The 16,238-nt window shown below is 47.3% G+C and overlaps 1 protein-coding gene across 4 annotated transcripts in view; it reads left to right on the top strand.

The window, feature by feature from the left end:
• PLA2G4D (phospholipase A2 group IVD) overlaps positions 1-15,948 on the top strand; it is a 33,692-nt gene extending 17,744 nt beyond the window's left edge. For 3 of the 4 annotated variants that reach the window (XM_067744234.1, XM_067744225.1, XM_067744239.1), the window contains 12 exons: positions 294-404; positions 528-565; positions 743-878; positions 1,191-1,327; positions 2,511-2,733; positions 7,886-8,003; positions 8,368-8,505; positions 8,722-8,829; positions 8,977-9,168; positions 9,442-9,608; positions 10,249-10,435; positions 11,546-15,948. In XM_067744234.1, the coding sequence (XP_067600335.1) occupies positions 294-404; positions 528-565; positions 743-878; positions 1,191-1,327; positions 2,511-2,733; positions 7,886-8,003; positions 8,368-8,505; positions 8,722-8,829; positions 8,977-9,168; positions 9,442-9,608; positions 10,249-10,435; positions 11,546-11,772 (1,782 nt within the window). In that variant the 3' untranslated portion in view covers positions 11,773-15,948. The remainder of the gene's footprint in view (positions 1-293; positions 405-527; positions 566-742; positions 879-1,190; positions 1,328-2,510; positions 2,734-7,885; positions 8,004-8,367; positions 8,506-8,721; positions 8,830-8,976; positions 9,169-9,441; positions 9,609-10,248; positions 10,436-11,545) is intronic. The other variant, XM_067744249.1, reaches the window with a different exon arrangement.
• Positions 15,949-16,238: the final 290 nt, after the last annotated feature.

The raw sequence follows: 16,238 nt of genomic DNA, 5'->3' as shown, positions 1-16,238 counted from the left end.
AGGCGGACTCTCAACCACTGCGCCACCAGGGAAGCCCCCTATGCTTATTATTTTTTATTGAAGTTTAGTTGATTTATAATATTATGTTAGTTTCAGGTGTATAGCAAAGTGATTCAGTTAGCTATTATTATTTTTGTAATGATTAGTAATTGTAATTTTTTAATTACAATAATTGTAAATACTGTAATTATTTTTGTATTATCAGGGAGGGCCTGTGTCTGTCCAGATCGCTGTCTAGATACTCAGTAAGGATTTGTTGAGTGGGTGAATGAATGAATGACTTTTCTTTCCAGACCTCTAAAAGCAACGGCTGGAACTCAGGCAACTCAGATGCGTACCTCACTGTACCCCTAAGGTCCTTGGCCATGGGGGAGGAGGTGACAGTTGACGTTCCTGCTACAAATGTAAGTGGCCTCAGCTGGCTGGGAAGTGCCAGTGAGAATAAAGACCCCAAGGCCCCCAGGGGATACCCACACTCCCTTCAGGGTCTAGGACATTCTGAGTGGGATCTCTTGTTTTGATTTCAGGCCCCAGGAGTGAAGCTGCAGCTCAAGGCTGAGAGCTGGTAAGGGACATTCATATCTGCGGGAGACAGGGGTAGTCACGGGGCTAGGGAGTGTGTGGAAAGTGTGGTCCTGGGGGTTGGGAGCAAGGAGTTTATCTGGCAGCTATTGTGGGCTCGACCAGCCAGTAGCTGAGCTATGCAGGTGCCCCCTGATCCTTGGATCCTCCACTGCCCCAGCCCGAAGGAGCTGGCTGTACATCTGGGCTTCGATTTGTGTGCGGAGGAGAAAGCCTTCCTGAGCAGGAGGAAGCAGGTGGTGGCCAAGGCCCTGAAGCAGGCCCTGCAGCTGGACAGAGACCTACAGGAAGATGAGGTTTGTGGGGGAAGGGGGATATGGGTACAGATACCTTGTACTCGCCTTAAGGGAGTGCCTGATTGCTATGCCCTCTCCAGATACTCCAGTCAGCAGAGACTGAGGAGTGGGCATATGTGGGGAGATGTGGGGCATGGGGAAGCTCTCTTTGGGGATCTATCCAAGGCTGAGAGCTGTCATTTGCTGGGGAGGAGCCAGGCGCTAGCTCTAACCCTGACTCCTTCAGGCTCTGACCTCGTGGTCCCTTGCCTGGAGGCAGGAGGCAGCTCCACCCCTGTCCTTGTTAAGCCAACCTGTGTCTGTGCAACCCAGGTCCCCGTCGTGGGCATCATGGCCACAGGAGGAGGTGCCCGGGCCATGACCTCTCTCTATGGCCACCTGTTGGCCCTGCAGAAGCTGGACCTTCTGGACTGTGTGACCTACTTCAGTGGCATCTCGGGCTCTACATGGTGAGGGCCCTTGGGACTTGGAAGAACAGAGATGATCAGGCCCCAAGGGGAAATGGAGTGGACGTCAGAGGGGCCCTCTAAGTGGGTGTGAGCAGTATGTTCTGATGGGTGCCAAGTGACTTTCTCAAAAGCGGGGAAACGGACATTCAGAGGTCCTGCCATGAGCAAGGCATTGCAGGACATCCATTCCATGCTACTGATCCAGAAGGAGCTGGGTTTGAGTTTCTGCAGCACTACTTACTGGCTAGGTGACTTTGGGCAACTTATTTCCCCTGCTTCTCAGTCGACTCATCTCCAAAGTGGGGGAAATAATACTACATACTCCATAGGACTGGAGTGGGACAGCCCAAGTAAAGCACTTAACATGTCTGACACTTACCAGGAGCTCCAAATTGGTAGCTTTTTTTCCTTTAATTGTCATTGCCTCATTTAATCCTCACAACACTCTCTGGGGTCGTTTCTCTTATTGTATAGTATAGATGAGGAAACTGAGGTCAAGAGATGCTATTTTACCTAAAGACAACATTGCCACACTATGCTCCACTCTGCCTATGACGAAGTGGAAATTTTCACTATTAGAGATTCATTCCTTTGAGTCTTATCGAAATGTGACTTTAAGGAGTAAAAGAGTAAACTCAGAGTTTAGGTGACAGCTGTTGACAAGCAGAGTCTTAAAGGGCTTCAGGACGGATCTATAAAGATGGGAGTAGGAGTCTACAGCTGTGCTGTACAATACAGTAGCCACTAGTCACGTGTGGTTATTGACCACTTGAAATGTGGCTAGTCCAAACTGAGATGTGTTAAATATAAAATGCACAGTGAATTCTGAAAGAACAGTTTGAAAAGAATATTTATATTAATTTTCATATCGATTACACACTGAAATGATAATTTTAGATACTGAATTAAATGAAATATACTGTTAAAATTAATTTTTCAGATCTTTTTTTACTTTTTGAAAATGTGGTTACTACGAAAATTTAAATTACATATGTGGCTCACATTCTATTTATATTGGACAGTACAGATCAAGAAGGAGAGAATGCCCTGAGGCTGTTTCCAGATAGGTGGGGCTTTGGCAGCCAGAGCCACGTGTTGGGAGAAGTCGGAGGGTGGAAGTTGGAGTTGCAGCGACCCATGCTGGGCCTTGACCTCAGACTGTAATGTCCCTTTGTTCTCTCAGGACGATGGCCCATCTGTATGGGGACCCTGAGTGGTCGCAGAGGGACCTGAAGGGACCCATCGGACACGCCCGGGAGCACCTGGCCAAGAGCAAGCTGGAGGCCTTCTCTCCTGAGCGCCTGGCGAGCTACTATCGGGAGCTGGAACAACGGGCTGAGCAGGGCCACCCCACGACCTTTGTGGACCTGTGGGGTCTGGTGCTGGAGTTTGCGCTGCACGGACAGGTAGGGCCCCTGCGCATGCGAGGCAGAGCCTATGTGCAAGGGTGAGGGCTGGGACAGCCTTGTGACTAGCTGACGTGTGCACGCACATTTCCTGCTGGGTAAGAGGCCAGTGGTTAAGGGATGTGGGAACTGCTGTACTTCCTTGTCTGCCAACTTTGGGATGCCGACATTTTGAATCAGGTTATTCTTCAATTGATTGCCATGAAACAGAAATTTCTGGGTCTCCCAAGAGCTAAGGACCAATGTCAAAGTCAGTTAAGCATCGTGTTTAAGAGTCAGTGAGGTTTTTGGAACAGCTTTCATTTTATTTTATTTATACTGTAATATGAAATGTATTTTTCTTCATCTTCATGGTAGTGTTAAAAGCACAGACTCGGGCTTCCCTGGTGGCGCAGTGGTTGAGAATCCACCTGCCGATGCAGGGGACACGGGTTCGTGCCCCAGTCCGGGAAGATCCCACATGCCGTGGAGCGGCTGGGCCCGTGAGCCATGGTCGCTGAGCCTGCGCGTCTGGAGCCTGTTGCTCCGCAACGGGAGAGGCCACAACAGAGAGAGGCCCGCGTACAGCAAAAAAAAAAAAAAAAAAAAAAAAAAAGCACAGACTCTGGAGCCAGATTTCCTAGATTCTAATCCCAGTGTCTCTTACCAGCTATGTGTCCTTAGGCAAACTACTTAACCTCTCTGTGCCTCAGTTTTTTTCATCTGTACAATGAGGATGAGAAGAGTACTTAACACATAGGGTTGCTGTGAGCACTCAGTGGCGCCTTGGCATAGAGTAAGCATTAAGTGTTAGCTATTCTGTTTCTTTACTATTATCCTAACACCATTAATACAAAACTGAGCAAATAAATTTTTTATGCGTTGCTTCTTTAAGGAAAGCTTAGTAAGTTAATTGCTGAATCTTACATTAACTGATGTAATTATTAAAATCAGGAATTTTTTTCACATTGTTGTTTTACCACATATAGTTATCTGAACAAAGTTTCTTTTAAAGCATTTGAAACAGCTAAAACACAGAAAGTATTTTTAACATGTATAACAAAAAAGTAAACTATCAAATATATTAGCAGAGGAAAGATTCTTACCTTTCTTATCTTTGGATATCAGGTGTTTGACCAAGAATGATTAGCGTGTAAACTAATGCCAAAAGTGAATTTGTTTTAACTTTTTTCTTTAAATGTTATTCTTGTTGGCAAGCACAGTGCTACTTGGAAATTACCAACCATTCTTGTTTTTTAGTTATTAGTTTAAAAATATTTATTATAAAATATTAATATAAAAAATTTATCACAATGATCTTCAGACTTAAGAAAATGCATAAAGCATGAAGAATAATATAAGGAATATGCATGATCTCACTAATCAGCCTAAGAAGTGAAATATTACAGATAGAGCCAAAGCCCCCCCTGTGGGCCCCCCTTTCAGTCCCATTTCCCTCCCACCCCCAGAGGTAACCACCATCCTGAATTTAGTTTTATCATCACATACATATCTGCAATCTGTACACTTTATAATATTATATAATATATAACATATTTTATAAACCTTTATTATATACTTTATTAGATATACATTTATTATGCATACTTTTATTAAAAATATATATCCTTAAGAAAAACTAATATTATTTGTACAATGGTTTTGTAGAAGTCTCCTTGTGCCCTTGTGTTAGAGATTCTTTAATCCTTGAAGAGAGATGATAGCCAGTAGTGGAATTGTTAGGCCATTGGGTAGTGTATCTTCAACTTTTCTAGCTATTGACAAGTTGTTCTCCAAAAAGGTTGTATTAATTCACACTCCCACCACCAGTGTATCATAGTTTCTTTTTCTCTACATGCTCTTCACACTTTTAAATGTTTTTTCATTTTATGGGTGTGAAAGGAAATTTTATTGTAGTTTTCCATTTCCTTGGTTTTTAGTGAGAGTGAGCATATTTTCAAGTATATTTGTCATTGGGACATCCTCTTTTTTTTAATGCTAACTTCTTTAAAAAAATTATTTATTTATTTTTGGCTGTGTTGGGTCTTCGTTGCTGTGCGTGAGCTTTCTCTAGTTGCAGTGAGCAGGGGCTACTCTTCGTTGAGGTGTGCAGGCTTCTCACTGCAGTGGCTTCCCTTGTTTCAGAGCACGGGCTCTAGGTGCGTGGGCTTTAGTAGTTGTGGCACACGGGCTCAGTAGCTGTGGCTCGCAGGCTCTAGAGCACAGGCTCAGTAGTTGTGGTGCACGGGCTTAGTTGCTCCGCGGCATGTGGGATCTTCCCGGACCAGGGCTCAAACCTGTGTCCCCTGCATTGGCAGGCAGATTCTTAGCCAATAGGGAGTCCCTCTATTCCATTCTAATGGGGCTCATTCTCTATCCCTGTGCCAATCCTGCCCTGGCTTAGTTACTACCTTTGTGATAAATCTCAGTTTCTGATAGGGCAAATTTACCCCCATCTGCCACCTTGGTTCTCAGAATTATCTTGGCCACTTTTGGCCCTTTGCCCTCCTATATACATAATAGAATCAGTTAGTCAAGTTTCATGATAAATATTATTGGGATCTTTGTCGAAATGGCATGGAATTTATAAAACCAACATAATTACTTGAAATGTTTTTATTTTATTAATATATCCCATGTATTCTTTGGATCTACTGTTTAAGTTCATGTTTGGTTTTGAGGGTGCTGTGTTTTATTAACTGACTTTTCTGCCTGGTGGCAACAATTAATTACCATAGAGTGGGGAAAGCTTGTTTTAACAGTTCATTTTATGAAGTGCTAGAAAATGCAATTTGATCCTAGGCTATAAAGAAGACATATTTAATTACATTTGATCCTCCAGTAATGACTTAATACATGGTTTTATGTACACAGTTTGTAGTCATTTTAAAAAAGACAAACTTATTGTTCACAAGAATAAAAATCCTTGCGATATTACTGAACATCAATGCATTCTTTAAAATGAGTACCCATGCAGTTTAAAAAATTTTGTCACAATGTGAAAGCTTTGCAAATATTGTTTCTTTTTTTTCTTAGTCATCATGCTTTATCTCTTAAAGCTCACATTTTAAAAATAATTCTTTATTGAGAAAAATTTAGTGTTGATTTCAAATTTGCCTTTAGATAAAAATAAGTATTTATTATCTCTATACTATACTGAGCTACAGTACCAAAAGTCATTTTAAGTGGTCAGAAAATATAACTCCATATATAACAAATCACAATTTCATTAATACTAAGTATTATTAGAGAAATATTATACCCTGAAACTTAGAACAACTTACTTAGTCTATATACTTTTATAATATTACTTCAGTTTTTATAAAAACCCACTTACAAAATACACCTGTTGTAATCAGTGCTTCTCAAATTACCTCTTTGAAACTTTGTTTTTACTCTCTTGCTGGCAAACACTGAAAGGCTTAGAAGCTGCTCACCATTCTTCAAGGAGAAACTTACAGTTTTTCTCCTATCTTTTCCTGAGTTAAAAAGGTCTTACATATTTTTCTTCAACTCTAGACAAAAGGTTTTATATACACTTTAGTGCCACCCTGTGCAAGACCCAGATCACACTGACAGACCACCAACTGCACCCAGCTCCCACACTCCAGGTGGGACCCTTGAGTCATCAGAGTGGTGTTTTGCAGGGTTGGGGACCCTCATTTGGAAACTGGGGAGGGGGTGCGGGTAGAGATCCAGAGACTTGCCATGACTTACTGGTGAGGTATTAAAAGGAAAAGGAATACTGGGTGCTGTTTCAGTTGATAGAGAGGTGTGCTGACCCTTTTCCAAGGCTTTCCCAGGGCAGAAATTGCATCTGTAGTAAAAGATTGTACACGTCAAAAGAGCAGGCAAACAGGATTCCTAAATAAAAGACTTTGAGAAAGGAAATCACAGGTATTCATCAAGCCCCCTCCCTCCTCAGCACACATACATACTCACACCCACAGGACTAACTTGTAAATATAACAAACGCTCAGTGCCAGGCCGCTTGAGCCGTATTTGGAGAATTTCCTGTGGATTCCCCATAACTCAAGTCGTATTGGGTACCACTGAAGAACTGGAGGAAAAGGTGACTGTGACCTGAGTGCTCTCACTGTGTGACAGAGGGCTGCCAGGGGAAGGGAAGCACACCAGGTGTGCTGAGGCTTTGTCATGGGTGTGGGAGCCGGACTCCCTGTTGGATGGACTAGGCTAGAGTCCCGGGATGCACATCTGGCTGATCATCAGAATCACCTGGGGAGGTTTTAAAAACACAAATTCCTAAGTGGCTTCTGATGATTCTCAGAAGAGACCCAGTCATCTGTATATTTAACTCTAAGTAAATCTGATGATAAAGGTTGATATGGCAGGGTGGGAACCTCCTAGGTCTAGCTGCTGAGTGGGGTGCCTTCCAGCTCAGAGAGCCTAGGAGAGAGGTGGTGCGTTCCTGGTACACATACTGCTCCATGAGTAACAACCCAGGGCCTGTGGCAGCAGGATCCTTCCCCAGGTGGGGTTCCAGGCAGTCACCACCCTTAACCTTGCTGAGGCTTGAGATGAACTCTATTTTCATTTCTGGTCTGGGATAGAAGGAGACCTTTCTGTTCCCCTAGAATTCAGTGAGGCTCTGTGGAGGCTTCCCCAAAAGGCAAGCCAGAGTCCTTGCCAGAGTTTGGAGTTCTATTGGAGGGAAAATTAGAAACAAAAGGCAAGGATAAATAATGGGGTACAACTTTGTACTGTGCAAAGCAGGAAAGGTGGAGATGAGGATGTCAGGAGAGTGTTTGGCAGGGGCTGAAACTTGAACTGGTCCAGATGAACCTAGAAGGGGCAGCCCATCCCCTGGCAAAGCTTACAATGTACACTGAAGGGGGATTTCTGAGTCCTTTCTGGAAAGCAGCGTCTGTGTGTGTGTGTGTGTGTGTGTGTGTGCGCGCGTGCGTGCGCGTGCCTTTGTGCCTGTGCATCAGGGTCCATGTACCCGCCATGCTTCAACCCATAAAGATGGGCCACTGGAACCACAGGATGCAGGGGTGGGTGTCACTGTTGACACTGTGGTCCTTGTGAACAGTGCTGTCTGCAGTGCACAGCCCTACATGGAGACCCCGACGCTCCTCACCCCCAGCCTGTGCTCCCACCCTGCCTCCAGGGTGCTCCCAACCTTACTTTGGCCCTCACGCCCCCACCCCAGGTGATGGATCAGAAGCTGTCAGGACAGAGAGCTGTGCTGGAGCGGGGCCAGAACCCTCTGCCCCTCTACCTGAGCCTCAATGTCAAAGAGAACAATCTGCAGACCCCGGACTTCAAGGGTACAGTCCTCAGTCCTGTCCACTCCACCCTCCAACACACACACGTGCATGCACACCTCCTTTGCACCCTGAGGGCCCCCAGAGTATTCACACAGGAAACTCCTGCACAGATGGCCAGCCTTCTGGAAGGATGGTGGTTCTGATTGCCTGATGAGGCAGCCAGCAGAGCTCGCCGTCCTGGGGCAGGGCTGTGGTGGTGAGGATGTAGACAAGGGGCTGGGTGGGGGAGAGGTCAGCTCAACAGTCAGCCGGGCGGGGAGGAGGCGGAGGCCTGCTGGGGAGCAGTGTCTTTGGCCCTTGTCAGAGCTGGGGCTCCCCAAACCCACTGTCCTTTCATTCCTGCCTTTCCCTCCTGGCCCCTCAGAGTGGGTCGAGTTCTCCCCCTATGAGGTCGGGTTCCTGAAGTACGGCGCCTTCATCCCCTCTGAGCTCTTCGGCTCGGACTTCTTCATGGGGCGGCTGATGAGGAGGATCCCTGAGTCCCGCATCTGCTTCCTGGAAGGTGAATGGTCATCACTCTGAATGCCCTGTACCCAGGTCTGGGCAGAGCACCCGGGGAGGGCAGATATTGAGCTGGGGGGAAGGGCCATTGCAGAGGCAGCCTGCTCCCCCTCCTATTCTCCATCTGCACTCAAGGGTGGGGACCACTGCCTTCCAAGTGATGGGGGGCAGGGCACTGAGGCCTAAGGCTGACCTCTCTTGGGAATTTGGCCTTCAGGTATCTGGAGCAACATTTTCTCCCTGAACTTGCTGGATGCCTGGTATAACCTCACCAGCTCCAGTGATGCCTGGAAGCAGCACATCAAGGACGAGATCAGGAGCCTGGGTAGGAGAGGGAGGCACTGAGGGGAGCCTGCGGTGAAGCCGCTTCCCCTTCAGATGCTGCAGGGTCGGCGGAGGGGACTGTCGGGGGAGGGAGGGCCAGGCATTTCCAGACCCCCCAATGGACCAATGTCTGCTTCTCTGGGCTCAGAGGAATCTCCTCCCTCCTCGGGGACCTCCTCAGGGCCGGAGGCCTTGTGGCTCCAGCCTGGAACAGCGCTAGCCCAAATGTTGAAGGGCTTCCTGACGAGCAGACCACTCTACCAGCACAGCTCCAACTTCCTCCAGGGCCTCCAGCTGCACCAGGACTACCGTGCCCAGAAGGACTTCTCCACCTGGGCAGGTAAGGGCCACTGCCATGTGTCCCCAGGGAACAAGGTTGGGCTCCTGGGTGGAGATGGACCATGGCTGGGGCTGGCAGAGGCCTGGGGGGGTCCCAGCATCCACTCCTGGGGTGTGGCTTGGAGGAGGTCTTGGGAAGGGCTGGGCTGGCACGTGCATTCAGGGAGTGACACCAGGGGTTAGAAGGGGGTGTGGAGGCGAGTGCAGTATAAGGGGTGGGTGGGTGATCTGTGTTGGACTTGCTGCCCCTGACTATTGCTACCTCTCCCATCAGACAGCCAGGTAGACTCCTCCGCCAGCCAGCTGACCCCGCAGGAGCCCCAGCTCTGCTTGGTGGATGCCGGCTACTTCCTCAACACCAGCTGTCCCTCCATGTTCCGGCCAGGCCACAGGCTGGACCTCATACTATCCTTCGACTACTCTCTATCCTCGCCCTTTGAGGTGCCGCTGGTCACCCCATGGGAACCCCAGACCCTTCGCCCACCCAGGCCATGCTCCAGGGACGAGCAGCAGGGCCACTGGCCCAGACCTTCTGGGTCCTCAGGGGGAGGGAGAGATGACAGGCTGTGACTCAAAGGCTCCTGCCAGGGTTGGGAAGGGCTGTGGAGGTGCTGGGGCCCTGGGCTCCCAAGAACGGTAGACAGGGAGGAAGCTCGCCATGCCCACCCCAAGAGGAACCGCTGGACAGAGCTAGGAGGAGAGCCTGGCCTGTCCACGTCCATCCTCCCAGGGGCCTCCCTGAGGACTCTGGGGAAGGGGGTGGGTAGGGCTGTGAGACAGAAGTGGGTCCCCTACTGAGGCCCTGGAGGCTCTGAGATTGAATATCCCAGAAACAGCAATCCCATACGGGGTGCGAGATCTGTACCCCACCTAAAGATTTTAGTCAAACAGTACTGCAGACCACCGGGATCCTTTGCTTCCCTCCGAGGCACTGTGTAGCTTGACTGGGCCACAAGCAGGACAGAATCAGGTTGTCTTGAGCAGTCAGTTTGGGCTGGAGCTGTCCTAGCATCTTCTAGAGTGCTGACCTGGGATGACTGGGAAGTAGCCATTGCTCTCTGAGCCCCCTCTGCCCCGCCAGGTGCTGCAGCAGACGGAGCTAGACTGCCGGGCCCGGGGGCTGCCGTTCCCCCGTGTGGAGCCCAGCCCTCAGGACCGATGCCAGCCCTGGGAGTGCCACCTCTTCTCAGACCCCACCTGCCCTGATGCCCCTGTCGTGCTTCACTTTCCGCTGGTAAACGCCTCCTTCAGGGACCACTCAGCCCCAGGTGAGGCAGCCCCCCTTCCTAACAGCCTGGAAGCCTGGCCCCTCAGAGGCACCGCTCTGGGCCCTCCCAGTGCCCCTGCAGCCAGCAGAGGCAGGAGTCTTAAGGCTAGTCCCACCCAATCTGGGACATGGCAATACCCTGGCCTGTTGTGGATGCCCAGATCCCTGCAGAGGCCCTCCGTCTGCAAAGCCACTGGGCTGGTGTCCTCTTTGTCATGACCCCAGGCTCCTTTGGCCTCCCCCTCCCCATGCCCGTCACTACAACTGGGCTCTGCTCCCCCGCTCTATGGCAGGGGCCATGTATGGGAATCCCCGCACTGTCACCGTCCACCACTACTGCGCACCACATTGTTGGAGGACTTCCTAAAGGCCCCCCAGGCTGGACAGCCAGAAAAGAGAAGCCCCAGTCCCCTCTCTCTCAGATTCCCCTAAACCTGTCTGGGGTCACAATTGGCCTCTCTGTCATTCTATCGCAGACCATTCTGGGGTCCTTTCTCAGGGAGCTGGGCCTCTACTCAAGGACCCCCGAAATCTGAACTCTCATCACATTCCTTCTAATCCTCGCCTCCCACCAACTGGTCAGACTTTTATCCCCTTTTGATGGGAAAACCTAATTCTGCCTTTGTGCAATCTTCTGGCTTTCTAGTTCCTGCCATAATTCCAAACCTTCTAGCTTTACTCTTAACATGCTAAGCCCGCATCTTGGGAGTCTCTTTCTCTCTCAACAAAGACTGTTTCTTGCAAAGCAAAAGCTCTTTGGTTTTCAGACGCTTGCTTCCATCATGAGTTTTAAGAATCCACCCACTAACCTAAAGGGCTTTGTTTTTCTGCTGCTTCCGCCTTACCCCTGGGGGTGAGGTGGATACCAGGGTGGGGGCCTGAACAGTGGAAGATGTGTAATGCTGTGAGAAAATGTGGGAAGCAGCACATGCGTCATAGCTCAAAATAGCATCCTGCTATCCACAGTTATAGTTCTGGGCAAAGGACACGGGGCTGGGAGGAACCCCTTCAGTGGGGAGCAGCTCACCCCTGTGTCCAGCCACCAGGAGCCGTTCTGCCAGCTGTGGAGGCCTCTGGGCCCTGCGCCTAACCCCCTTCCACCCCTGGACAGGTGTCCAGCGCAGCCCTGCAGAGCTCCCGGCCGGCCAGGTGGATCTCACGGGGGACAACTCCCCCTATTCCATGTTCAACATGACCTACAAGGAGGAAGACTTTGACCGCCTGCTGCAGCTCAGTGACTACAACGTACGGAACAGCCAGGGCACCATCCTGCAGGCTTTGAGGACCTCTCTGAGGCACCGGGCCCCGGGGGCCAGGCCTCCAGGGCCGCAGACTTGAGACTTCTCGGGGTCCCCAAGATTTGAGGGCCACACTCTGATCCTGGGGGCTGGGGGCTTAACCCACTTGCAGTGGGTACAGCCACGGCCCTCACGGGGCTGGAGTTCCCGGGCTCTCCCAGGCCTGGGCCGCCTCTGCGGCTGGTCTCATCGCCCAGAGGGGCTGTGTCCCACCCAGAGTTCTCCCTCACCTTCATAGCTGGTTTGGGAGGAGCTGACAACAAACTCCTTACCAGGCCAGCATATAGAACAGCTTGTTCGACCAAACATTTACACGTAGTTCTTTTCACGCCTGAACAGAATGGAGTTGAGGTGCTAGTTGGAGGTGCCAGGCCAGGAGTGGAGACAGGCAGGGCACGGGAGGGCCTGGAAGGTGGCTCCAGGTATCAGGAATCACAGTACGTCCTGACAGCCTCCCCTTACTGCCTCTGCTCCTCTCCTCTTATACTATTTTTAGGCAACTTTAGTGAGATATAATCCACATGCCATATAATTCATCCATCTAAAGTATGCAATTCAATGGCTTTTACTATATATTCAGAGTTGTGAAAGCATCGCCACAATCAATTTGAGAACATTTTCATTAACCCAAAAAGGAACCCCTCATCCCTACACTGTCAACCTCAAACCACACCCACTCCAGCCCTAGGCAACCACTAATCTACTTTCTGTTTCTTTAGATTTGCTTATTTGGGACATTCCATATAGATGGAATCATAGAATATGTAGCCTTTTGTGTCTGGTTTCTTTCACTTAGCGTAATATTTTCAGGATTCATCCATGATGTAGCAGGTATCAGTACTTCATCCCTTTTATGGCTGTGTAATACTCCACTGTATAGATATACCACACTTTATTCATGGGCTGATGGACATTTGGATTGTTTCTGCTATTTTTGGTTATTATGAATAATGCTGCTATGAACATTCATATACAATTCTTTTGTGTGGACAGTTTTTAATTCTCTTGCATGTACACCTAGGAGTGAAATTGCTGGGTCATAGTCTTTTGAGGAACTGCCAGACTGTTTTCCAAAGTACCTGCACCATTTTACATTCCTGTCAGCATTGTATGAGGGTTCCACTTTCTCCACATCTTCGCCACCTCTTGTTACTGTCTGTCTTTTTTATTATAACTATCCTAGTGTGTGTGAAGTGGTATCTTGTATATGTTTCCATAATGTTGATGTTAAGGATCTTTTCACATATTTATTGGCCTTTTGTATATCTTTTTTTTTTATAAATGTACGTATTTATTTTTGGCTGCGTTGGTTATTCATTGCTGTGTGCGGGCTTTTCTCTAGTTGCAGCGAGCGGGGGCTACTCTTCGTTGCAGTGTGCAGGCTTCTCATTGCAGTGGCTTCTCTTGTTGTGGAGCACAGGCTCTAGGCATGCGGGCTTCAGTAGTTATGGCACATGGGCTCAGTAGTTGTGGCTCATGGGCTCTAGAGCGCAGGCTCAGTAGTTGTGGTACACAGGCTGAGTTGCTCCACAGCATGTGAGATCTTCCTGGACCAGGGCTCGAACCCATGTCCCTTGCATTGGCAGGTGGATTCTTAACCACTGCGCCACCAGGGAAGTCCCTGTATATCTTCTTTAGAGAAATATCTATTCAGATCTTTTGCCCATTTTAATTGGATTATTTGTCTTTTTGTTGAATTGAGAAAGCTCTTCATATGTTCTCTGATTTGATATATGATTTGCAGTGTTTCTCCCAGTCTGTGGGTTGTCTTTTCCCTTTCTTGATGATATCCTCTGCAGCATGGAAGTTTCTGATTTTGATGGTTCCCAGTTTATTTAAATTTTCTTTTGCTGCTTGTGCTTTTGGTGTCGTATTTAAGAAGCCATTGCCTAATCCAAGATCATGGAGATTTACACCTATGCTTTCTTCTAATGGTTTTATCGTTTTAGCCCCTACATTTAGGTCTTCCATCATTTTGAGTTAACATTTGTATATGTGTGAAGTAGGGGTTCAACTTCATTCTTTTGCAAGTGAATATCCAGTTCTTCCAGCCATTTGCTGAAAAGGCTGTTCTTTTCCCATTGAATTGTCTTGACACCTTCAATTGAAAATCATTTAGCTGTAAATGTGAGCGTTTATTTCTGGACTCTGATTCTATTTCATTGATCTGTTTGTCTATCCTTATGCTCATATCACAGTGTCTTCATTACGGTAGCTTTGTGGTAAGTTTTGAAATCAGGAAGTGAGTCCTCCAACTTTGTTCTTTCTTTTCAAGATTGTTTTGGCTATTCAGGGTCCCTTGAATTTCCATATGAATATTAGGATTAGCTTGTCAATTTGTGCAAAGAAGGTAGCTGGGGATTTTGATGGAGATTGAATTGAAGCTATAGATGAATTTGGGGGGCACTGTGTCTTAATTTTAAGTTTTCCAATTCATGAACATGTGCTGTCTTTACATTTATTTAGGTCTTTAATTTCCTTCTACAATGTTTTGTAGTTTTCAGTGAGCAAGACTTACACTTGTTTTGTTAAGTTTATTCCTAAGTATTTTGTTCTCTTTAATCCTATTATCAATTGAGTTCTTTTCTTAATTTTCTTTTTGAATTGCTCATTTCTATTATAAAGAGATAAAATTGATGCTTTTGTATATTAATCGTGCATCCTGTAATCTTGCTGAACTTGTTTAATGGCTCTAATAGTTTTCTCTTTTTCTTTTTTGACTCCTTAAGATTCTCTACATATAAGATCATGTCACCTGCAAATAGAGATGGTTTTACTTCTTTATTTCTGCTCCAGATGCCATTTATTTCTTTTTCTTTTCCTGACTAGAACAGTATAATGTTGACTAGAAGTGGCAAGAGCAGACATACTTGTCTTGTACATAATATTGGAAGGAAAGCATTTTTTCTTAGATGCCCTTTAGCAGGTTGAGGTAGTTCCCTTCTATTCCTAGCTCCTTTAGTGTTTTTTATCATGCAAGGTGTCGAATTTTGTCAAATGCTTTTTCTGTGTCTATTGAGACAATTATATTTTTTCCCCTTTATTCTTTAATGGGCTATGTGGCAATAATGGATTTTTTGGGATGTTAAACCAACTTGGCACTACTGGGATAAATCCCACTTGGTCATGGTATATAATCCAGTTTATGTATTGCTACTATACTCACTTATGATCTCCCACACTCAAAGGGGACACATACACACAAGCTCACATACAACTCTGGCTGCCCTGGCACCATGTAGGTGTCACAGTGACAGAGCGTGGCCCTCATCGGATGACCTCTCCTCAGGACATCCTTCCCTCTGTCTCTCATGTATTTGGCTTTATTCTGATTCTACAATTTCTCCATTTTATCACAAACTCTTATTTTTCAGTGATGTCGATGACGGTATCTACTGGCTTGAGTAGGAAAAAACACTCCAGTTTCTCCTTTATTTCTCAAACAGAACACCTCTGACACTTCTGGTCGCCAGCGGAGTGGGGCTTTCTTCCACACCAAGCGATTCTCTGCAACATCAGCTGGGTGTCCTACAATTCACCTCAATTCTGACACTATCTACCTGGAGTTAGCGTCAGATCACAGGTTAAGGGATCAGCCGCATGAGACTGCGTCCGCTTCATGTGTCAATTGCAAGTCCCAGGTTGTTATCTGTATTTCTGACTAGCCAGCTATAAGTTAGGGTTCCCATGACCTCTTTCTTGGATTCGATAATTAGCTAGAATGGCTTACAGGATACAGGGAAACACGTTTACCAGTTTATTCGATACAGATGAACAGCCTGAAGAAGGACATAGGGTGAGGTTTGGAAGGCTCCCAAGTGCAGGAGCTTCTGTCTCCGTAGAGTTGGGTGTGTGTGTGTGCAAAGCCCCTACACTGCAGTGGAAAGAGAATGCTTTTACAGAGAGGAAAAGGAAGCTGGGAGGGCTCTAGTAAGCGGAGTCCATGGCTTTTCATTGGCTGAGTCCTTGCCAGGAAAGGAGTCTTTCTTCTTCCTGTTGGTCTCTGCTATTGTTCATAGTGCATGAGAACACCCCCTTCTGGCCTCCCGACTCTACCTGAGGTTTCTGTTTATTAATTTTTTACACTGTAAATCACCTCACACAAGCCCAAATCCTACAATAAGCCCCTCCTACCTCCTACTTACTGAGACACTCCATGGTTCCCCACAGTGTACGTTCTCCTTGGTTGCAACAAGTACCAATAAACTCAAATTCATTCAACTACAGTGATATTCCTGGGTGTCTTTGGCTGGTGGGTATCAACAGGGGTAAAGCAACTTGCTAAGATCACTAAGCTCAGGAGTGGCAAAGCCAGAGCTGGAACTGGAGGCTTTAAAATCAAGGCCAGGCTTCTAACAGCCACACCACCCTGTGTCTTTGGGCACTTACTTTGGAGCTGGCCCTATTGTACTGTGAAGGATTAACCTGACTTAAAGAGGGGTCTGGCCCCTGGAATGGCCTGCCTGATGGGAGAGTCTTTGTTTGCCTGGGGGCTTTGGCCGCTGG

The sequence above is a fragment of the Pseudorca crassidens genome, chromosome 1 (assembly GCF_039906515.1).
Source record: "Pseudorca crassidens isolate mPseCra1 chromosome 1, mPseCra1.hap1, whole genome shotgun sequence".
NCBI lineage: Eukaryota > Metazoa > Chordata > Mammalia > Artiodactyla > Delphinidae > Pseudorca > Pseudorca crassidens.
Note: the sequence above shows the minus strand (reverse complement) of the source record. Positions and strands in the feature narration are given on the sequence as shown.